General features: G+C 42.3%; 1 protein-coding gene across 1 annotated transcript; it reads left to right on the forward strand.

The window, feature by feature from the left end:
• Window positions 1-8,239: 8,239 nt before the first annotated feature.
• LOC128453975 (uncharacterized) lies at window positions 8,240-25,530 on the forward strand. The gene is made up of 15 exons (XM_053437091.1): window positions 8,240-8,455; window positions 9,659-10,840; window positions 12,396-12,604; window positions 13,168-13,339; window positions 13,545-13,595; window positions 13,969-14,072; window positions 14,829-14,830; window positions 17,452-18,008; window positions 18,896-19,099; window positions 19,184-19,345; window positions 22,988-23,142; window positions 23,776-24,045; window positions 24,320-24,491; window positions 24,739-24,780; window positions 25,011-25,530. Exons 2-15 carry the CDS (start codon window positions 9,728-9,730, stop codon window positions 25,110-25,112), a joined length of 3,315 nt encoding a protein of 1,104 aa, XP_053293066.1. The 5' UTR covers window positions 8,240-8,455; window positions 9,659-9,727; the 3' UTR covers window positions 25,113-25,530.
• The last annotated feature ends 6 nt before the right edge of the window (window positions 25,531-25,536 follow it).

Genomic DNA, 25,536 nt, shown 5'->3' on the forward strand with positions numbered 1-25,536 from the left:
GATGGTTACATCACAGTGAATTGTTCCTTCAGCAAGTTATAAGGAAGAGTTTTGGCATTTTGGGGTCTTATGCCTGTCCACCTTCAAGCTAAGAAAGATAAAACACTACCGATATCATATCTCTGAGGTAAATATGCAGCTATTGCTCACACCCCGTTAGCGTAGCTTAGCATACAGTCTGGAAATGCGGAAGAAGCTCTACTGGCCCTCTTCAACATTAGCACACATTATATCTTAGTTATTTAATCTGTACATAAACTAAGATTGTAGACTGATACAAACTATGTGCAGGTTAAACAAATACATTTTTACATTTTATGCTAAGCTAATCTAGCTGGCTGCTAAGGGTAGCTTTATATTTACCGTACAGACCATAGATTGCATGTATAGATGGACCACATGTCTCCACTTCCTCCCAGTATCCAGAAGTGAAGCAAAAATGGGCCCTAAAATGACAGAAACCATATTGAAAAAAACGTAACGTTTGCTTTGACTATTGAGTTTGGTCCATGTCCCATCCACTAACATGAAGGATGTTAGTGACTTTGAAGCAATTATGACCTATACGGCAGCTGGCCACCAGGGGGCGATCAAGTCCTTTCGGCTTCACTTTATGGGAGCAGTCATGTTGCATCTTTATATACAGTTTACTGGAAAGGCTCAATATCAATCGTCTTCTCCAACTCTCTGCAAGTGGATTCCTAAAATGGCAAATTCTTTCTTTACAACTACAGTCTACACGCCAGGCTTGTTTCTAAATGACACTGAAGTACATTCACTGTGACATAGAAGAAGTTTGAACATTTGAAATTTCAAAAGCATGGAATATGAGTCATCCTAGAGTTATAACGACTAGAAAACTTCTGCTCTGAAAAAGTTGAAAATGAAAAGCAGATCAGGAAGTCAGCGGGTTAGCAGGCTAGCATGCTGTGCTAAGGTAGTTTGAATGGTAGATAATCCCATATGGATGTTAGTGCTAAAAAAAAAATCTTTTAATGACCCCTTAAGCTGACAGGCAAATAGAATCATTATTTCTTGGATCTTAATTATTTCCGAGCTGCTTTGGGACCAGTCAGGTCCAAGTCGGAGCCTGTGAGACCGAGAGCGACTTCGCCCTCCCACAGCTTCTGGACTGGACAGAGAGCACTTCATTTAAGAACACTCTGAGTTTGCTACAACTTAATCAAGCATGAATATGGGTTATTTTTCCTTTCAACTTGAGTTGATGAAGCATGACTTTTTACTTCCTCGCCATGCACCTCTCGTGCTACATCCCACCCTCCTGGTATGAGGGGATCTATCATGCCGTTCGAGGCTCCGTTTCAATCAGTGTCATCCAATGAGTCAGCGCGGCTAATGGAGGACTATCTGCTTGATTACGACCTCACCTGCCTGTTCGTATCTAGGGTTTCCACCACTTCATTACATCAGAGCTTCGGCCTTGTGTTTGTCATCTGTCATCATTAAGAACATCACCCGTCCCCCCCGAACACACACATGGACACAAAATGACCCGCAGCAAAGACATTGGTTCAAATGAAAGAAAAAAAACACTAAGAAAGGAAGAAGCAGGGGAACCTCTAGGTCTTATTCCACGTTGCACTCAGTTTGTAGTATTCAGTAACACTCCTCAATGCTGGGGTGTCCAGGTAACGGTGTTGAGGACTTCCTCCATCAGGCAACAGGAAAGAGTGAAAAAAAGAAAGAAAGATGAGAGCCATCGCTCATTTACTGACAGACATCTGTTTTGGCTCAGGGGGGTTGTGAACAGCGAGGCTGGGTGTCCTGTAAATATGACCTCATTGTAGATGTCGCCAAGTAAACGGGACAAATGGTGAACCGCAGGGGTAAAGGTGGTCGGATCCAATGCACAGCATGTTGCAGGTACATGCAGCAGAAAACCTTGAAAGGTTGAACCTGAAGGGTTCCAAGTTCTGGCAAATTAAAAGATAATGTTTGATGAGTTCCACACGTTTTCTTTTTTTCTTCTCCTCCTCTGATGGAGGTTTGATCAGGTCCTGATATTAAGTTGTATTTAAAATTTTGTATCCATTTGTTTTCTTCAGTCCGTTTCCTGTCACTAACAAAGACCTGCCAAAACACCATTCCAATATTTAATAGTGACCCACTAGAAAATAAAAAACACACATGGTATTTTGTAGTGACGTGAGGGACATTCATGATGTTATTCTGATGATGGTAGATGAGTCAAAGTGATAAACCCAGAGTCTTTTATTATCCAGAAAAATCGTAGGCTTTCCTCATAGAGCAGGCATCAGAACACACTTCCACTGAACAATAACAGAGTGAACCCCCCCCCCCCCCCTCCCCAACCAAAAGTGAAGAAATGTAACCCAACCATTGTTCTGTGTACACTGCCACATGATGCATAATGTACGTAGTAGCACTGGAATAAATCAACTTTTAATGGATGGCTAATGGGTTTAACATATTCTCTGTAAACTGTTTCGCTGTTCCTTCATTTTGCAGGTGAACTTTTGTCCTAGCAAGGAGAGACACCGAGGTGAAATCATTAAAGACTATCTTCAGCTATGACCGTCGCTCGCTTCTTCTGTGTTGGCAGACAGTGATTTCTCATGTTTTATCACGTCCGCTGAGGACCAAGGTGGCTGAGACGTCTCACTCGAGCGCGGTGACCACACAACGGAAACACAACCACCAGGTGTGTTGTTGTCCTGTCCTTCTGTGAGGCGTCGCTTGTAAAAACCTGGTCAAGCCAGTAACCGCTTAAAATTTGATGCTTGTCTGTTTGAGATCTTTCTTTTTGGGAAGAAAAGAAAGAACGCAATGTGTCCTGTACTGCACTGTAGCTCTTCAAAGAGACGAGCTTAGTAGTTCGCAGTGAGAAAGGGACCCTGTTCCCATGGTCAGGCTTTTGTACTTGCGTTGTCCCTTTTATAGTTGTGTTGTGGCGTTTGCATTTGTGTTTTACATAATTGCGCTTTTGTGAAATGTCTCAGCCACCGTAAGTAAGTTGTGTTTTCACCCCTGTCTGTTTGTCTGTGAAAACGATTTCACAAAAACTACTGATTGTATTATCACGAAACTTGTTGGAAGGATGTGGTATGGGTCAGGGAAGAATCTGTTACATTTGATCCAGATCAAACGGTAGGAATCTTTTTTCACTTTGTTTAACAGTGCGATCGGGGGGTTTTCAACAGTTTCACTATTTGCTCTAAGAATAATTCCTTTCGATGAGAGAAATCCGCCATATTTAGGAGGGTTTGAAATTTGCTTGTTTCAATTGAAGGGGGCTGTAGGGCCTTGATGGAAGTATTTGATATACTGAGTGCCTTCTAGTTTTCCATGAAATCAACAGAATTACAATCACTCTTACCATACTTGTCTTCCAATCTGAGGCCTTATCAAGGTGAAAATAAAGGGGAAACTGGAACCACTTGTGACTCCAAAAGTTAGGTTGGCACAATTGTCGACAGACACAGACATCACACGTCTCCTGCTGTAAAACTGTGGAACAGGGACGTCCTAAAACATGATTACAGGATGATGTATTGGTATAAACATGAACACCACGCCAGAGGACACACAGCTGCTGAGGTGCTGTTCCAAGGTTAACACACACAAACACACACACACACACACACACACACACACACACACACACACGCACAGTCTTAAATGGTCATATAACAAGCTACTATCCATGTCCACATGCACAAACAAGGCTCAGCTTGGTTAATTACAGCCAATCCAGGAGGGACTTGGCAGCAGACCCGTATCCTACAAGAGTGACAGAGCCAGTCACCCTGCAGTTGTTGCTACACAACCTCAAAGACATGCATCAGTGAAAAACAGCAGGCACAGCTCCTCTGCGGCTCATCCCTCCCACGAGTACAGAATATTCCAATTCCGAATTGTTTTTATCATGTGACGTGATAAAGATCACCTATGATTTCGAATATGCACTAATAGAGAAACAAAAAGAAGGGAAACTGCTCCCATTGTCTCCTGAGCAGGTAAGTCTTCCTTTATTCCCTCTGTAACAATTTCAGTCTCTTAATGAGCACAGTTAAGTCATCCAGCCAAGACTTATTCTCTTTAAGTGAGAAAGGCAAGAAAAAGAGGGATCCAATTACCAGGGATCCCCCATAGAGGGTACTGAAGAAGAAGAAGATCAGCCTCTGGTGAGGGAAGACGAGAGAAAAAAGCGGTTTGCGGAGGATTGAAGACGACCCTTGGACTGGGGGAAGGACAAGGGGGAGGTATCGGTTCGTACAGTGTGGAAGATCGTCCCTCGGAGTCAGAGGGTTCTTCTTGGACAGCTGGCAGCAGCTAGGGGAAGTAATTTATTGAATTTCTAACCGGCCCCACTTTCCCCCTGTCGGTCTGCCCTGGGAGCTAATAGCTAGCCGCTGCATTATGCTTAATGCCCTCGCTATCACTTTCGGCTAACGTGGTTTGGCATACACTTTGGGAAATCAGAGGGGTATTGATCTTGGTTTTTGGCCTCGCGTAATGCACGCTGCCGTAATGCTGGAGAGTGGGTGTGAAGGGCCTTTTCATTTCATCAAATGTTTTTTTGAGTGTCGTTCGTTTCTGCATTCAATCATTCCACTCTTTCTCTCTCTATCTTTCTATCTGCATCTCCTACTCGGTTGCACGTCTTCCCTCTCGCTGTCTCTCTCTTGCTGAGATGGGAGGCAGAATGAACTGATAAATACGAGGATGTCTGTTGGAGGCTGCCGTAGCTTCTCTGTTTCTTTCAGCTGTAGAGGAAGAAAAAAAAGGCTTTTTTTCAGAGCCCTCGAGTCATGTGACAGGACTTCAAGCATGAAAGTGAACATACATGTGCTGAGCTGAATGTGGACGTGAAGCCCAACACACACACACACACACACACACACACACACACACACACACACACACACACACACACACACACACATACATACATAACGTGTGCAGCCTCACATGTTTCCTCAGCTTATTATTGGCTGGAAATTCCCATCACATTGAACAGCAGGACATTCAGGCCATGAGGGTTACACAAACACTATGAATTACCACAAAACTTGATGCAGCACAGGTCAGGGAAGAGCCCATTAAATATTGTAGTGGGTTTAGAATAGGGGCCGGCTGTGAGATTTTTCAACATTTTCCTCGGTTTCAAAGAGAATAATTCAGTGATTTTGATGAAAAAAAGATTATGGGACCGATATTTATGAATTTGGTGCAGATCCAAATAAAAATCCCCATCTAGTGAATTTAAATGTGGTTTCATAAGGGGACTGCTGGGCCTTAGTGGAGGTACAGTATGAACTGCATTAAAAAAAAATGTTATCAGTTAAACAGATGAACCTTCTATTCACGGCCACTGAACTTAATCTATTGAGTGGCTATTGGTTGATATGAAAATGTCATATTTGAAAGGATTTCATAAGATGTTTTTTCCATAAACATCACATACAGTCAAAGAAAATGAAAAACAATGTAATAATTTAACCAGATATAAATTCATATTTAGTCCACACACATGAGAGTAGTGTCAGTCTCCTTATATGCCTTAAGAGTAAATAATTGTGTTTTGTATCAGGTCCTATAACAGTAAATGTGCACAACTTACATTATTTAACCTGAACTATTTTAATATTTGAAATATTCAATTTGAAATGACTCGGAATATGGCACAATGAAGTATGAAATGTAAAATATTCGATCAAATATTAAATGTATCGCCTGCAAACAGCCCGTTTAATAATATCTTTATATACAGGCTACAGTATATATCATCTACACCTTCCCTCTGCATGACCTCTGCATTGTTCTGCATATTATTTGCAGCTGAACAGGCACCTGGGCCGGCGGCAGGGGACAAGCACGGCAGCACCAGATGAGGTAGCCTCAGGCCAAGGCCACTTGTGGAACTCGCTTCTCACTTGAGAGAGTTGGATGCATTATGTGTTTACTGTACTGAAGCTATGTACTGCAGTGTGTGTGTGTGTGTGTGTGTGTCTGTGTGTGTGTGTGTGTGTGTGTGTGTGTGAGAGAGAGAGAGAGTGGAAAGAGATTGCTGGAGGTTGGGGGTGGTGGTGGTGGTGGTGCAGGGGGGGACACTACAGATGTCCTTGCCCTGAGCTTTTCTCTGCATGAAAATCAGCGCCGCTCTGGAGGAATCGCTGGCACAGGCTGACGTCACAGTATACAGCAGGAGCTACTCCCGGAGTCAGATGTGGAGGATTCAATCTTAGCTGGGGGAGAATCCATGAGCGTCACCGCTGAAGGGGAAAGTGCTGCAGTAAAACAAGATACTGGTGAAGTTTGGTTGTTGGAAACTTAACAATATCTCAGTGTCAGTAATAATTTAGTTGCTATTTCATTCCATTATTTTCACATGATTGAAGAAACATGGTCTGAATGTTATGAGACTTGCAGTGGGAAGGATTAGTGCCTGCACTGCTCAAGCTGACTTTTTTGAGACCACTAAACAAATCTGAACTACTACAGATTATTTATCTATATTTTACAGTTTTTCGTGTTTTTTAAATGATTACAATTTTAAGTTTTTTTTCACATACAAAACTTTTGAAACACATTCATTCATTTCATAGTCATTGCTTTTGGTAATGAAACTGAATTTGCTTTGTTGTTCAGATGTGGATCATATATGTTGGAACTGGTGTTATTTTTTCATATGTTACATGTTGGCTATAAGGTGTGTTAAGAAATCAACACAATCGTCAGAAACCATTTCTCGACTTTTAACAACAAAACTATATAGTAATGGTCGCCCATCAATTACTTTTTCATTCATATTGAATGTATCGGTGTCCAAATTGCACCCAACTCGGCACCACACTTCCTTGTACACTTTACAAAAGACCTTCCCAGTGTGAAGCCTAAGGTGAATGGTGGGCGAGATATGCATTCAACATACGGACAGAAGGAAAGCTGGGCGTTTGTGGAGTTACTGGGAGATTGGGTCGTGATTCTAACTAAAAGAGGAGATTGATTTGTAACATTTACTTTGGACATGATAGTCTCTGAGCTTTTGTATGTGGCGTTGCGTAACCCTCTGTGAAGTGGAATGTGTGGATCTCTTCAGCAGGGACCACCGGCAAAGAAGGGGGCCATTGGATGAGACCGAGCTAACCTGATGAGGAGAACCAGCCCGAGAGGGAGAGATGTTTGAAGGGCTCCCTTCCAGCATTTTCCCTCTTTATGTTGAGTAACTGGAGGCAAATACACTGGAACTCTTAATTAACCATCCTGTTTCCTTTGCCTAGAGCCTCCACCAGCTGGAGCACAGTTTGAGCTGCATATTGATCATTGTGCTTTAAAGAAAAATAAATCAATCAACCTAAAACTCCATCTGGGTTGTTGTGGTGGTTTTTATATTTGGCCTCTGCATTGAACTCAACTCTTCAAATCACACGGTACCTTCAATCTTGATGAAAAGTCATTAGAAAGCACATTTCTATTTAATGTGCACTGGCCGGGAATGAAAACAGTACGGAAGAGAAAAGATCAAATAAATGGTGAAGATGGAAAATGGATGAAATAAAAGTAGGAGGGAGAGTTGGTCATTAGCAGTCAGAGAGAACACATGGGAGCTTGCTGCCCTCTAGTGCCGAACACTGCCGCAACCCCCCCCCCCCCCCCCCCTCTCTCTCTCTGGCTACAAAACACTGACACAGTGGAGATAAGAATGAATAATTCATAACAGGATGATAAAGCAGTATTTCACAGATCTTAGATATGAGATGTAATTGATCGTGTTGAGCTGATATCAAACACACGCTTGTCTCTAAAAGTAAGTGTAATCTCCCTGATGTTTTTTGATGGTCTAAAGTGATACCCTTAATGCGTAAAGTACCACCGTGCTGGGCTGCTAGATGCACAGTACAGAGTTCCAGAGGCAGAACTTCAATGTTTGAGTGGATTATACTTCTTTATACCAATTTCTTATCAATGAAATGCCATGAATCGAGGTCCCAGCAGCCTAAATGGACGCCCAGGCCCTTCTGAAGCTCATGTTGTGGGCTACATGCATCATTTCAGGTTAACTTACCACCTACTCGCCTCCATTTTATTAATGTCAACAGTTTAACCTCTTACTCTCCTACACTCTCTCTCTCTCTCTCTCTCTCTCTCTCTCTCTCTCTCTCTCTCTCCCACAGATTAACCGAGTAGTGCCAGTCACCACAAGCACAGGGGCGGCTCAGGTTTAATGTTTAAACTCTAACTCCCCCCCCCTACACACACACACACACACTGGCCAATCGCTCTGTGTGTGCTGAACACAGTGTCCAGCACCCGGAGTGAGTCACCTGAGAGACTGAAGAGGCTGAGCTGAGTGGGCCTGGTGAACACAGCGGCCATTTTACAGTAGGTATCAGTTCCTGTTCCATTAAAAACAAACAGTCATAGGTCCTGCGAGAACCATCAACCAGAGGGGCGAGTCGGGGTCAAACGGGTAAGGAAGGCTGGAGTTCTTTTAAATCAGGAGTCTGAGGTTATTAATGAGTGTGTTATTAATGTGTTTCCACGGTGATATGCTGTGACAGTGTCATGACTGTTGTGTATTAAGAGCTCACGCAGCAGCTCTCTGAGTCACAGCTCAACTTAAACTCTCCTGTCATTAGTGCAGTCTGAGCTGTGCTGCAGTTACACACTGTGACACACACTGTTACATTGTTTTGGGCCAAGTGCCGCCGATCACATACGCAACACTTCACATCGCAGGTAACCATTTCACAAACGGTGCATGTGTGTTTTAGAAATCTTTCCTTTTTTCAATCACTGCAGGCATCATAGATTTCCTTTGGATCCCATTCAATAAGAACACTTTTAAAACTTGCCTCTTGTCACATTATGTTCGACTATGAATATGACCTGTATTTCTTTTATATTTGACTGGTTAGATGACTTAACCATGTAAAGCTGATATAAGATTGTCCAAAGAAATAGATGTTTGTTATCTTTGCCAGGGTTTTTGTGATTTTCTGCTTTTTATTTTTATTTTTTTAGCAGGATTATGCAAAAATAAGGCATCAGGGGGTTGATCCAGGAATCATTATTCACTCTCTCACACATTGCGAGACATTTTCACTGATCTATCAGACAATAATTCATGGATCTTGATCAAAATAAATTAAACATGTTTAGGGGAATGATCTGTATTTGGTGCTGATCCAAATAAAAAAGTGTATGTCTTGAGTTAAAAAGTAATTTTTTTATACAGGCCATGTAGAAGAGTTTTTTGAGTATTTCAAGTGTTCAGCTCCTATAAACAATAATTTGTTACGAACAATGGATCAGATGAGCATAATGTATGTGAGAGGACTTTCTCAAAATGATCAAAGAATTTCCGTGCAGCATTCGAGTGTCTTTCAGCATTTTGTTTTGAATTAATGGTCTATAAATGTGTTATTTAGGCAATTGAAATATGGAATATAACGATAAAAAATTATCAGGGTTACCATGTCTCACTTCTTTATACAACCGAGGTTTATGGAAGGTCGAATTAAATTCATAATCTGACTCTTGCCCTGTTTTGCTTTGAATCAAATAAACCAAAAGGTTTGTGCTGTTAAACATGATAGATTTCAGAGCATATGATTATATGTTTGTGTTCTTACAACATAGAAACATTAATTTATCTTTCTTCCCTGTGCAGTTTCTCCCTCCCCATGTCTCATAAGGATTCTATGATTACGTCTGTCTCGATGAATCATCAGACTTCAGCATGAGGAGCTGGAGCAGCAGATTCAAGGGACAAGAGCCTGACAGTGAGGCCGGGTCCTCCTCCAGTAAGAGGAACTCCATCCCTGATCCTCCGGTGCCTGTGTGGGTCACTCACACACCCCCACCAGATGATATCACAGAGGATGGAAACTCCACAGGCCGCACATCCAGCACTCCGCCGTACGCAGGAGAGGATGAGGACAAAAAAGGGAGCATGAAGGACAAGCTGAAGTCCCTCATTCCTCAGTCATGGGGGGGCATCCTCCATAGATGGACAAGAGAGAGCGACTCTGAGACCAGCACGACGGGGATCCAGATCCTTCCTAACGGGACCAGGGTGAGTCCTCCTGTAAGTCCACTGCTTGAGCGCAAGAACTGGGCGGGATCGCTGAGCGAATCCAGCCAGAACTCCCATAAGCCTTTGCTCAGGGAGAGCCCCACTGATGAGTTGTTTGGACGAGGCCCAGGAGAGGAGTCCCTGCTCAGCAGCATCCATCCTGCAGAGCACTACGCTGAGAAGCTGGAGGTCTACAGACAGAAGTACTCCTACTTGAAGTCCTGGCCAGGCCTCCTTCGACTTCTGGCTGGACTTCAGCTCCTGTTTGGGGGCATGGTCTTGGCCTGTGTCATCGCCTACATCCAGAAAGACAGTGAGTGGTCCAGCATGTACGGACTCTATAACAACAACGGGCTCGGAATGTCTGGATACAGCTACCAAGGCCCCATGACTCCCTTCGTCCTGGCTATAGTTGGAGTCACCTGGATCATTACCCTCTGTCTCCTGGCGGTGGGGATGACTATGTATTATCGCACCATCCTTCTCGACGCCCCCTGGTGGCCCCTGACGGAAGCCTTCATTAACGTGGCGCTGTTTCTGCTCTACATGGCGGCGGGAATTGTATACCTGAATGACTTGAACCGTGGGGGGTTGTGCTTCATGACGATAGGCGTCAACCCCATCATGGCCAACCTGTGTCGGGTTGATGGAGGACAGATGGCGGGAACGGCCTTCGTCTTCATCAACATGACTCTGTATCTGGGAAGCTTCCTGGTTTGTCTGAAGATGTGGAGGCATGAGGCTGCACGTACGGAGAGAGAGCACTTTGGGAATAAGGTAGAGTTCAAATATGAGGCCTTATTTTTTCATTTTGTCATGTTTAAATTTCCAAGGGTCCTATACGGGGAAGTGCTTACGAGGGCCGAGACATCTCATACACGTGCATGTAGCTACAAGAATGTAAAAGTCACAACAAAAACCCTAAACCCAGACAACAGAAACACGTTTGTTCGCTTCCTTTATCTTTTATTATCTTTTCATTGTCAACATCTTTTGTCAATCACTCCCGTTGTGGTAGTGTTTCTGTTGTGTGGCTTTTGCATTTGTGTCATGGCTTTAATGATTATGTTGTGGCTGGTGTGACATGTCTTTGCCACTGTAGGTGCTCATACTGTGTCCAGTTTCAGAAATATGGTCAACCAAGAAACACCTTTGGAAAATTTGAAAATTGGTCACTTTGGCAGGTTTCCCTCTCAGATTCAGTAAATATTCTGCCCATGTTATTTATTTTCTTGTGAACCTCGTAACTGTCTTCGATTCCTGCCTTTCAGAGTGAGACAGGGGTTTTGGCAGAACTCTGCGCGGTTTATCATCTTATGGTGTTATTTCAGGTATTTGTGTCACGTCAAATGCCACATTATTGCAGACAACAGTAAGTGATACTAATATTGATTGCAAATGCGTCTGCAACAGCCCCCACAAATAACAGTGGCAGAGCAAATCCAATAAATTGAGTCAGTCAAGACAATCTGCAGGGAGCATGCTGCCCGTCAGTATTGATATGTCAGCGTTTTCCTGCTGGGTGATGCTGTGGCAGTCGGCCAGGATTTGTCCCAAAGCTACAAACAGTTTTTCTTGACTTTGTTGACCACGTTGTCCACTTTTTACAAATATATAGATGTGAGAGCCAACTGAAGATACAGTAGATTTCCTACTGATACCACGTTGCTTCATCAATGCAGCTTTTATAATAACTTCAAAAAGGTGGTGGTATTGTGCAGATTCTGAATTATAAGAAACAGTCATACATGTAAGTGCTGTTATCACTAGAGAAGTCTGCTTTTAACAGAGGGAACCACTACAAGTAACTGACACTGAGGGATCTGATCCATTCAACATACATTCGGTAAAAAAAAAATCTGCATTAAAGTTTTTTTATACAGATATAAAATACAAAGTTAAAAAGTCCTTGTGTTTTTGATTGTTCCCCTCAACAAATACCAGGCTCATTACTGTTTTCAAATGGAGTCCTTGTTATCAGGCATCAGAGTCAACACCTATGGGTGAGAAACAGCATGGTCAGCTGTAATATTGGATGTGAAATAAGAGGCTGAGAGGTCAGGAGCGAGCAGCACAATCATTAATTCCATCTCTCTGCCGAGGGAATGCAGCTTCCGAGGTTTCACTTGTCAAAGCAAAAGAATGGGGGCTATTATTTTTATTCACTGACTATGTTTTTTTATAAATTATATATTTATATTTTCTCTGACAATGTAACCGATAATTTGACCCTTGGCTTCTCAGAGCGTCTTGTAATGACACCAGCCAACATGCATTATTCATTTGTTGGTTTAGAGTTTTCCGACTAATGCTCTCTCTCTTTGACCTTTAGCGTCGGGAGGAGTTTCACCAGTCCGTCCCACTGGCCACTACCAAAACAAAACGGATATCGTTCAGGGATGAAATGGATAAATCTCTGAGTAAAGACCATATCGGTCCACATGCACTTGTCCCTGAGGTCCACAAGAACCCAGTCAGTCTGAAGAGAGACACGACGTCTGAATACATTCCCAAAACATTCATCATCGCAGACTACATCATGTGAGTGAACATTTAAAGAAACACTGTGTAGCTTTTTACCAAGCAACAGCGCCCTCTGCAGCCACATGTCGGGATGTTGGGCTCTGTGTGCGAGTGATCATGTCCCACTCGCTGAACTGAGAAACAATCGAATGGTGGATGTTCCCCATGATAACTGGCTTCCTGAAGCAGAAAGCTACAACAAATACACCAAACTCTGTTTAGAAATCTTTATATTTTGAGTTTCTTAACTGAATATTTGAGATAATCACAGTTTTTTTTGTGGATTTCAAAGTCTTTTTATCTAATCTACGGTTCAGCATTAGGCTCTTCAACTTGCTTGGTCAGATCTGTTGAATTAAGCTGCGATTATCATCATCATTGTCAGGGGGAGGAGTGGGAATAACCAACTACCTCCAATCTTATTTTGAAGCTGCTGATTTTAGGTCAAATAGTTGACCAGTGTTGCTTTAAATGCTTGATGTGCAGGATTTCTCTATGTACATAAAATTTTGTTTTTCACACACTCCACATATACTTGATGGTCTGTTGTTGTCCCCATGTGATGCCACATCTCTCTGTAGGAAGTATCCAGAGATCAGCTCTGTGGAAGAACGGGAGAATTACAAAGCAGTTTTCGGTGACCAGTATCAGGAATACAAAGACCTTTACCGGGACATCAGCACCACGCTCGGTAAGTTCCGAGAGCTGGACACCATGATGACAGGAGTCCTCCGAGAGGGACGAAGCCACGAGGTGAGATGGATAAGTGATCAACTGTATTTAACTACTTGCATATATTATATAGTCGATTTCTCTGACATGATTCCTAGAGATAATTTGTGGTCAAATGGTCGCTAACTTACAAATGACCTCTGATAATAAATGTGTTTCTGTACAATGCAGAGTGTTGTATGTTTCACATCACATTCTGTTGTGTATCATTTTGTTTTTCCTGAAGGATCGGCGGAGGATTCAAAGCCTTTTGAAGAAGTATCGGCAGAAAAAGATTGTAAGTGATGGATTTTGTGAAAAATGAAGGGGCACCAGTCTACTCACGCTGAAGTAATGAAATAATTATTTTCCAATCATGACGGTTAGATCGTAGCTGTATTAGGATTTCTACTGTTGTGTAAACACTCAGGTGCAATGTTTGCTCTTTTTCAATAAAGCTGCCCACTGATGCAAATAATGCTGCCTCCATTATGAAATGTGGTTAACTCTGGAAAAAGTCATTTAATGCTGCAGCTACATTACAGAGTGAATCAGACGAGACCTCAGCCGACAGAGAGAGAGAGAGAGAGAGAAATTGAAAAGACAGATCTGGGTAATTAAGTTTGCAGCCACTAATCATTAGATTGTTTTGTGTGTCTGTTGGTTTACAGGACCCTGCCTTCCTGGAGAAGAAGGAACGCTGTGACTATCTGAAGGCCAAATTAAGCCACCTCAAAAAAAGGATCCACACTTTTGACCAGGAGACAATGACAAAGTGAAGAAAAAGGGAGGCCCATCAAATCTACTCGCCCCCCGTGTCCTTGTTGATTCAGTGTATGCTTTCAGATTCAAGTTCCGCTAATAATCACATTTCAGTCAGACAACTCACGTTCGATCATGTAATATATTTATTACAACAGATTTAGTGTTTGGCGTCTAGGCTCCAACTGAATCACTCCCCCATATGATTACACAGGAATGATGGGAGTGATGAGCAAATACTTGTAATCCCCCGTTGGAACCTACAGGTGGATGCTGGGGTGGTGGAGGGTTTGAAGCAACACGTGGCAATACTGCAGCAGCAGTGCGAGCAAGAGGGGTTGATGGGAAATGTCTCTCTGGTTAAATAGACCACCTGATAAGGTGGGTGTGTATTATAGATGGTTGTGGAGAGTGAGGTATGTCACATGATGTATGTCACATGATATATGTAACATGATTGGCGCAGCGCAGCTCGAGTTGTCTGCCAGAACTAACTCGCCAGTGTCGCAATTTTTTTTTTACATGAGGCAATTGTAATTTTTTTTTACAATAAAGTTGTTTGCACTTGCATTTAGTGTTCCGTCTATTATTTTCACTTTGTATTATTGTTGTTCCTATGTTAACAAAACGTGATCTGCTTTGTTTAGTTACTTGGCCCACAATGGGTTTTTAGTTATTAACAGTTTCTAATGTCCACTGTCCTTTACCTTATTTTTTCAAATTTTAGCACAAACTACCTGTCTTCAAATGTCTGGAGGATAAACACTAGCGGTGCAGCATGAGGTCATTTGAAGGTTGTGATAACTGGCACTTGTGAAGTATTTAAAACCGTTAAAGTGATGAATGAAAAGGATCAGTTAAGTAATCTGGTAGGCGTCACACAGAAAGACACATTGACCAGGGGAACGAACCGTAAACCTTCTGGCTGTGAGAAGCCATGCCACCCAAAAATAGTTTTCTATCAGCAAATTATTTTCTCAATTCATTCATTGGACAATGAAATTATCTGAATTTTGTAAATCGTAAAAAGAGTGATAAATTATATAACATTTCTGTCTCTGTGGGGAGCATTCATTCATTGATCGTGAAAATTGCAATTCAGAATTTGGTGTGATTTGGACATGCGATACCTTCAATACTAAGATGTGTAACATTTAAATAAACCAGTGACCAGTGCAGATAAACCAAGTAGGATGAATGTTTTCTAACTTTCTAGCTCTGCACATAATATTCCACATGACAAGAGAACAGTCTATTACAAACAGGCAAGTTTAGAATGGGCACTGCACTAGCTAGTTTAAATGGAAAACGTTTAAATATGAAAGTCTAGATTTATTTCTATTAATCAATTTAATTATACTTGACGATCCACCAATCAATCAACTGTTTCAGTATTTCATAAATATAGAAAGTTTACAATATCACAAAGTAATTCAGATAGTCCCTGTGCAGACTGGAGTGTTGTGTGTGTTGATCAGCAGTCTGTGTCAGTGTCAGAGAGGCTGCAGTGGGAGCAGCAGGTGAGTAAGAGGCAGGTGAAGAGTTTCTCAGCTGGGACTCAGTCACTTTGCTGCTCCGCTGGGACTCAGGCAGAACAGTAACTTTACTTTACAAGCTTTTTTTTTTACAGGAGAAAGTCTCCACCATAGACAATGATGAGGTTTATGACAGTAGGTGAAGTATATAGCTTTAAACAGACGTACATGAATCAGGAGGTATGAGGGCGACTGAGCTGGACTGGTGCACAGAAGATCATTTTCCTCTGGTGTTTGGGTAAGTTCTGTAATAAACAAGTTCTTAATGGTTGTTTTGTGAAGTCGTACAACATTTAAATGGATATTTTCCGTTGTGTTTGCTCAGCTAGACCTGTTGAAAGTTTGGACTTTCATGTGTTAATAATTAACCCTTAAAAGCCTTCGGAAAACCGGTAGAATTTCAACATCCATATTATTGCAATGTATTTTCATGAGGGTGAAGCAGAGAGAATTGTGATATATTAAAAATAGAGCCTAGTCAATGTTATAATGATAAAGACTAAAAAAAATCTGATATATATTTACAATATTTGGCAATGATACAAGGAAATGTAATTGAGGCTTGATGATTGACAGATTAATCACAGATTTAGGTCTAGATAAAAAGAGAACACAAATACATAGACATTGAATTAAGGTAAACATAAATGCATCTCTTCTACATTGTTTATGTAAAATTAAATTGGCAAACAGAGAAGCTCAGATGATCTCTGTGAAAGGCTCATATCGACTGGTTTTATTAAGCTAACCAATTTCCAAAATAATTAAAAAGAAAGTTATATGTTTTTTTCCTTCTTGAGAGAAGATGATCAACAACACAAACAAGCTTGTCCACGGCTGACTGGGTTTAGTTCATGGCTCCCTCAGCGCGCTCTGTCAGGGTGCTGACACTCAGCAGGTACACACAGGTAAACTTACACACTGTAGCTGCGGCACATGGAGGGAACACTGTCTGCGGTTCTTCCCCTGCAGTAAACACCACGCATGGCTGCCCCGGCTCGCCTCTTATCGGCTGTCGGTCTGAATTATTGAAGGCCGCCGGATGAGTTGCTCAGGAGTTATGAAGTGAGGGTCAGCGATACTGAACAGAGGGGTCAGGGATGGGCTGAGGTGAACGAAAGGCGGGGGTGTATAATGTGAAGGACAGAGGGTTGAAAACTTTAATTGAGTTACATCAAATCAACAAAGTGCTGAAAAAACTAAAAAATTGGCGTTCGGAGTCAGTTATGATTATTTTTATTTGCACAATTAACTATAAAAGTCAATTTATGCATGAAAACAGAGGAATAACAGAGCACAGGGTTAGAATTTAATTATTTGGCCCCTTTAAAGCTGTAAATGTCAATATTAAAGCTGCTTTCAGAGATGCACTGAACTCCAGGAGTTTTCCAGAAACGTTGCAGAGGGTTATATGTGAGAACACAAATCTCAGAGTCACTTGTTGCAGACATTTTCTGGAACCTTTCCTGCAATAAAGTGTCCGTAAAATATCAGAGTGAGCCCATGTGATAATGAGGCGGGAAAATAGAAGAAACTAAAAGAAATCTCTGTATGAAAAGATGAGCCATACATGAAGAAGATACTGACAAATACATAAACTTGAAAAGACAACAAGATCTGAGTAGATAGCAGCCGCCACTAGTGGCAATATGCTGTACACAGAACACTGTGATTTCTACAGCCAAATTATATGTCATGTCTTTGTTGTGAACGTTTTTTCCCCGGAGAAAACTCTAGAAAACCTCTAGAGGTTATGTCTAAAAAGGGCTTGAGTTATGCATTGGTATAACAATATGTGTAACAAGGACATACTCTTACCAAGAATTGTTTTAATCTTATGTTTCCTTTCTCTTCCAGATGAAACTGAAGCAACATCCACCATGTATGACAGCCCCCCGGTCTACAGCCCACCGTACAGCACCGCGTCTCAAAGCTTCTATCCCACCAGGAGCCTCCACTCCCCTCAGAGCCAGTATGTCCCGTACGACTACCATCTCCCTCCAGACTCCCACCACATGGAGGGGAGGCCTCAACACTTCTACCGCTGGTTTTCACCACCGGGGTTTGTCAAAACCTTCCAGGGCGCCACCGTGCTCATGTGTTTCCTCATCTTCGCCTGCGTGGCTTCCACCCTGGTGTGGGATATGAATGGATTTGGGTATGGGGGTTTCGCTGCTGGGGCTACGGGTGGCGGTGCAGGGGCCGGGTCTGGATATTACGGAGGCAGCTACGGTTATGGCGGCTCCTACATGACGCCACAGTCCGCCAAGTCGGCAATGATCTCAATGTCCGCCATCAACTTCCTGGTTTCATTGGGCTTCCTGGTGGGGAGCTTCTCGCGGTCCCGGGCGCTGAGGGGGTGCCGGTTTTACCTGACTGTGTTCATCTGTGACATCATCTTAGCCGTGCTTCAGGTGAGTCTGCCTCGCACGAAATGATGACTGATCACAGGTTATACTGTCCACAGAGATGTAATAAGAGGAAGAGAGATAAGGTGTTTCCAGTGTTTTGAGCTGCTAGACTCTTACTCATTACACAGGTACCCATGCTGTAGACGCTTTGCATTCTGATCTATTGAGCCTCATCTCTGCCACTGAGTTCAGTCTGTACAGTTCAGAGGCATTACAGGTGAAGTTGCATATTTCCATCCCTCATCCCACACTCCCCTTCCCAGCATGTATGGGAAAACTATAGTGGCATTCAGGGTACGTAAAAATATGAGACACCAGACAAAACACACAAACCAATTCATAGTTTGGTTTGGTTTGTCCACTCTGAGCTACTGTAGTAACTGGAAACCAGCTGGGAACACAACATTGACATATTATTAAATATTATTGCTGAACAAAAATCCAACAGTTGCCTTTTTCCCAGTTACCAGCAGATTACAAGGCAATGTGTGTCTGGTCATCTGGTCAATATTCACTTGATCCATGCAGCTATTACTCTATGAGAGCTGTGGGATGGTTATAAAAACAAAACAATAGACTTGGTCATGAGATCCACTGTTGATGAAAAGAATGAGAGGAAAGATGAAATGAACTCATGAACTTTAGCCTCAGCCGGAAAAATCTAAATGACCGGGTCAACAAACCCAGTCGTATCAAATCTCACTGCTGGTCTGCCCATAGCTCGTATTCCACTAGCTGACACTGAGACACAGTGATACTATTACATTTGACCTTCAGATATAACACTTGGTAAGAAAAGAAGAAAATGTAAAAATGTGATGGTAGGTAGTGTCCAATGTGAAAATACTTGAACAAATCAATGGTGTGATGGAGCCTGTCTGTCGTTGTAGGGAATCATCGACATCATCTTTGTGATTGGTGTGAACCCGATGTCTCAGAGCTCACAGAGCATGTTGTACAACCCCATGCTGATGATGTGCCAGAACATCCAGGGCAGCCCCAGCCTCAGCGGCAGCCTGGGAGCAGGGTTTCCAGGCGGTTTCCCCATGTACAATCAATACCTGCACCACTACTGCTACATGGACCCTGAAGAGGTTTGCTCAATTGCTCTGTTTTATTCTAGTATCTCTATGTTTTCGATTGCATTCTGGTCCATATCATTTACTTCCTTCCCTCAGGCGGTCGCGTTAGTATTGGGTCTGATGGTGGTGCTGGCGTTGTCCCTGTCTGCTTACTTCGCCTACAAGACCCGCAGCAAGATTTGGCGCCACGGCAAGCCTAACATCTACTGGGACGATCCGATGGTCAGACCAGCGGAGGGGCGAGACGTGCAGGACTGGGTTAGTGAAAGCTCTCCCTCTTCAGAATGTATTTCTTGTGCTGGGGACCCGTCCAGGGTGAACCCCACCTCTCACACATTGTCAGCAGGGAATAGGCTCTAGACCACACTTGGACCCTGAATGACACTAATTTATGATCTAATTTACAGGCTCTTATGATCATTCATAAATTCTAAGAAAATTCTGTGTTACTTCCAGGCCGAGTTACATAACTTCTTGCAGACTCATCTTTGGTCTTTTCCAGCACATATTTAGTCTCAGGGCTGATATGAACTTGTTGTTATGATCTGTATCTTTTTAGTGACTGCAGGGCTTCACCAGCTCACATTACTTGTTGCTGTTGACTCAGAGACTGTCGGTGTTTATCTGCGGCACACCCAGGTTTCACTCTGACTGATCATTAACCCAACAAGTGATAACGACGGCACAGAAACCACATAATATCCACAAGAAACACCTCAGGACCTCCTGAGAAAGGACAGAGGTCACGACACTCTTTTGAGTAATGAGCCAGGTGTCAAATTACACCTTGTTTGAACAGGTTTTTATCTCACACACATTTCCTGCTCACACGTTTTTAAAGGATGGTGATTAACTGTGTAAATGAGTCATCGTGTTTCTCATCTAAAGAGGAAACGCTTAAAGGGATAGTTCACCCAAAAATGAGAATTCATTCATTATCTATTCCGCACTATGTCGATGGAGGGGTTGGTGAACCACAAAACACTTTTGGATTTTCAGGCGTAAACAACCAAATCCAACACAATTGAGGTAAATGTGACCCCTACCCCTGAAACCTGTTTTGTGGACACAAACATTCACCCAACCCTCCATCGGCAAAGTGAAATAGATAATGAGTCTTTTTTTAACATTTTAACCCTTAAATTATTTGAATCCTATTTGATGTAATGATTAATTTAGTTTGATATGTTATGTATTATGATCGTTAGTTGATGAAATACTTTATTGCTGGTTTTTATGGCACATTTATTACCAAATTTATTTTTTCAAAAGCTGTGGGTTGAAAATGGCTCATAACGCCACCTAGTGTTTCAAACTGTCTTGAACCTAGCTAACATAGAGATAAATGTTCGGGAAGCCTCTATGTTATGATCTTCGTATATATTGGAAGGATTACACCCTTTAATCACAGGTGGGCACCTCCCCACTCAGCAGTGAGCACTTGTGAGTGGGAATCTGCAAATGTGCTTCTGTGAATCCGTAGGACGTTGGTAAAACCAATTCAAGCATTGAAATATTATATCCACATGGGAAAAGGGGGATTTTTTTACAAGAGAATTAAAGGATCTCTAAAGACATTTTCCAGTTTTCAGCTTTCGGGCCAAATCATCTCTGTACAACATGCTGTAGGTCAAATGTAAATCTCTTTGTAGACAAAGGAGACGAAGGAGACTGACATAAAACAGATGGGTATCATGCAGGTGCCTGTAAAAGCTACATTTGAAAAGATATGTACAAATGAAAACAATGCCCTCAACCAAAAAAGAATCTTCCCTTTTTTTGCATTTTGGCCTGTGGGTAGTATTTTAAATGAAAACGCTTTCCTTTCAGTAAAAGATATGCATGACTCAGTGTTCCAGAAATATCTTGTTAAATATTTGTGCTAAATGCTATCAGGAGCATCCACCTTTAGCAAGTACTCATGGTTGTAGAACCTTTGTGAAAGCTGTGCTGTTTGCTCTTCACAGCCGTAGCCTCAAGTGGTATTTAGCAGCGATTCACTTATTAGCGTTGCAGTGTTTTATGAATGTATCATGTCCATCGTGACTCATCACGGAGAGGGGAGAAACATCTTCACTCAGTTTATCCAGTGAGGCCTTGGCCTACATACTGCCTATCACTGTAGAGCGTGTCTATCACATCGAGACGCACGCCCCATTCTGGGACACTCTTGTATCTCGGGGAAGATGCTTTGCCTTGCAGGGAGGCATATATAATGTATGTGGAATGTATAATGAATAAAAAGGCTTGAGTTGCCTCTGTGTTGCCGTGGGAGACCCGACAGAGCACGCTGGTGCTAAATGATTCAGTTTGTGGGGCGGCCGGCACACACTGGTGCGGATGAGACACCTGGCAAAGAATCAATTTCCCTGTGTCTTGTGCCACATTTTCATCTAACGCATGCGGAAACTGTAGCCAATGAGAGCGGAGCGTGGGATACATACATTATAAAGAAGCACTGTATAATTTTCCTGCATGTGTTGCTTGCATTGAATCATATGAGCAAAGTCAAAAAGCAGGACAGAACTAAAGGGGATAAACATGATATAGTTTCTTCCCCAGGGTCATCACTACACTGACCTCAAATATACACTGAAAGACTGTTTTTCACTGTGCAATACTCTATACTATCATCATTCACGTGTAAAACTATAGTATTTTTTTTTAATAGGCATAGGGCAGTACTATATCATTCCTCACTTCCATATCACATTATATTTAGCTTTATAGTTTTGTGTGATATATATTTTTTTGTGATATTGTGTATTTCAGTAGATTCTCTTTTTAATTCAAGACAGGGAGAGCTCCTGATTTACTAGCAATCACAATGACAATAAAGACTTTCTGATTTTGATTTTAGCTTTAGCAGAAAGTGATATTTCCCAATCACTGAGTGGACTCAGCAGTCACAGCCCCTTTACACATTCCCTGCAGTTTCTGTGAGGTTTCTTTTCCACCCGGCGGATCGTCCTCCGCCGGCACATTCATGAGATCCGTATCACAGGCTGCTTCTGCCAGACGCTCACATTAGCTCACTAGATCCTCATCCTTTGTGGCTCCACTCCGATCCAGAAATAGGTCAAAGACTAGAAGTCATTAATGATGCATTAGACAGTATGACAGCAGAGTATATGTGAGGTACAATGTAGCTCTGGTGTTTGGCCTGTCTCATTTAAAGGGTGTTTTCTTTAGGCCATGCATGGTAGTTGTAATGTTGTGTGTGTTTAATGTAGCTGTTCTGTTTGATCAGCACAGAGAGAGAGAAAAGAGCCCTGGTTCTCTGCTGCATGTTTACCTGATGAAGAAGGAAAAGATGGAAAAGCAATAATATTTGATACCAAAGTATCAAAACCTATCGTGGTGATAGAGGCACACAACCTGTAACACACACAGGGTAATACAGTTTTTAAAATTTCACATTTTTCTCTGATAGTTGATGAAAGAAAATATTTGAGATGAGACACCAATGATCTTGGTAAACCTGGAGGAGGAGACTTCTGCTCTGCAGGGCTGATTTGTGCCTTTTATTCTACTGCCGTGTGTCGGTGTGTGTCCTTGTATCTGTCTGGCCACGTGGGCACATGTCTGGCACTCACACGGTCTCTCTCATCATTGTGCTCATCCGTATAAAAACAACTCCTCCGTTTGCTGCTCTTTTGACAGATTGAGTAGAGAAACTGCTCTTGTTTTACCAGCATAAAAAATGCATTTGAATCCTCCGCAGGATTTTCTTGTGTACGTCATGAGGCTAAATATGGATTCATGCCTCAGAATATTGAAAACCAGATCATTTGTATTATCTGATGTTGTTGATTTTCTATCGTCTGCACATAAACAGAATCAAATGATCCAGGGTCGACATTAAACAAATTGATGCTGAATTTCTTGACGCTGTCTCAGGTGAATGCTGATGGAGACATGCGCAGTACACAGCATGCACCGACTGTTGTTGCGTCAGAGAGAGGGGCCCTTGACCTCAGGGTGGAGAACAGCGTGGTCTCCTACAGCAACGCCACAGTAAGCATCCACAGCGAGGGACAATATAACAGCAACAGGTGAGAGATGGTCACAGCCGCAGTATGGTGGGGATGATTCAACCCCGACACAATGAGGATAAATATGAGGATCTGTTTATTTTTATTTACTCTTAAGCTGTGTGAAAGAAGGATGTCGTGATGTTTCGATTCATATTGGAAAAAGTCACAGAATGGGCTCAGAAATATTCATTAGTATAACTCAGCACTGATACTTTCATAATAATTCCACTTTTATATACAAACACTTGAGTAAACGATTCTGTGAACAGTTTTTGGGTGAAATCTTGTGATGCTGGTGATGATGGCCTGTTGTTTGATTGTCAGTCATCTACTTTGGTCCAGTCTTAAATATCTCAACAGCTGTTTGACGGTTGTCATGAAACTTGTTTAGGGAAAATTCATAGAGCCAAAAAAGACTTGCTTTCCTGACATTTACTCTAGCACCACCAGCAGGTTAGAATTTTGGCATTTTACAGCATGTTATATATATGGTCTCTTATTCATGACAACCAATAATGCTTGGTATCTCTGGTTAAAATGTTTTCCCCCAAGTTTCCAGCTCTTAGTAAAAAAGTGTGTATGGACGTGGCTGTATATACGTCCAACCACGTATGTGCATTTACTCATCCACACATGGGGCATCTCCCCCAGTTTCTCTGCTGACACCAGTAAACCCGTGAGCGCTGAGCCTCTGTACCAGAACAGCAGGGTCACGGTTTACTCCAGCAGCTCCTCGGACGAGCCTGACAGTGTCCGAAAACCTCCGACTCAGCATGTGAGGAGGAAAGAGAGGAAAGAGAGGAGAGATCGAGAGCCGCGGCCCGCTGCTCAGGAGATGGTTGAGTCCCAGTACGAAACCGGATACACCACAGGGGACACCGGAAATGAACTGGACCAGGATCACACAGCTCATCTCTACAGGTGGGGTGTTCGGATGTTTTGGACATTGAGATACTAGGATGTTGAATATGAACAAAAATGTTATTAAACAGCATCAATTGTCAGTTTTCATACTATTTGACAAAAATGCTGTATATGCACAAACACTTTTAATTATCACCAGCGTCTTTAAGTTGGCCGACTGTTTGATTGACTTTAAGTTAATCAGACTTTCCCCTCTATATTTGCCATAGCCCCCACAATGGTTTTTTATTTAATAATAATTCCACGTCTCCACATTAATATCCCACTGCAGACTGTACCCAGAGATAACTTCAGACGAGCAGCGGCAGCAGTACAAGCGGGAGTTCGACTCTGATCTGTCCCGGTACAAGAGGCTCTGTGCCGACATGGACAACGTCAGTGACGAGATGCACAAGCTGAGCCGAGAGCTGGACGCGCTGGACGAGAGCTCCATGAAATACCAGGTGAGCAGGAGGGTGGGACTGTCTGCTCTCACAGCTGTCTGTCAGATGGACTGAAACATCAAGTCCTCATGAATAACAGGGACAGATTTTCCCTCAGTTGTGTGCAGATGGTTTATTTATTCATCCGTGTTTGTGTGTTTTCGTCATTAGGGTTGAAGATGAACTAGATCATGTGCTACATTTTTTCCAAAAGTACTTACATTTTTAATGACACAATTTCTGATGGATTGTGTGTTTCTATTGTCAGGGTGTGGCAGAGGAGTATAACCGACTGAAGTACCTGAAAAGGGTGAGCGCATTTAGATCTGTGGCATCATGTGAAACTATAAAGCTGTTAAAGACATGTTAAGTGTTGTTATGAATGTGTCTGAACCGGACTATCTCCTGGTGTGTTCTGCATATGTTACAACCTCATGGAAATATCCAGACCCAATCGTAGTTTGTGTCTGAAAACATCTCTAGTGCTACTTCGACTAGAGTGGATCATGTTAATGGTTAAATATCTTCTCTCTCCTATAGACACCGGACTATCAAGCCAAAAAGAAGCAGAGCAAACAACTTCGACAAAAGCTTTTCCACATCAAGCGTCTGGTAAAGATCTACGACCAGGGTCTTTGTTAGTGTCAGTGATCAGGTCACACGACGGAGGAGGAACACTGACAGTACAATACAGTTCCACTGCTGTTGGAATTGTGACAGTTCAGCCCAACCCAACAAGACAGAAACTCAATCTCAGCTCTGACACTCTGTTTACAGCCCCCATGTTAACTTTATTAGCTTTGCAGCCATCAGAATAAAGCGAGCTGTAGACTTTACCCTGTGTGATTGTAAATGTCTAACTGGCAGTTTTCACGTTGGAATTTGTCGAACCTTGCACATTTACCTTTGTTTCATTTCAGCAGCAGTTGAGATCGTATTGTAGGATCTAATTAAAGTTTTTTGTATGGAAATAGTGTGAAAATAGACATGAACGAGGATAAAGATGTCTACCACTGATCATGTAAATAAGAATTAAAACAATTTTATCAATGCACTAATACCTCGA

This window comes from Pleuronectes platessa, chromosome 13, assembly GCF_947347685.1.
Source record: "Pleuronectes platessa chromosome 13, fPlePla1.1, whole genome shotgun sequence".
Classification (NCBI taxonomy): domain Eukaryota; kingdom Metazoa; phylum Chordata; class Actinopteri; order Pleuronectiformes; family Pleuronectidae; genus Pleuronectes; species Pleuronectes platessa.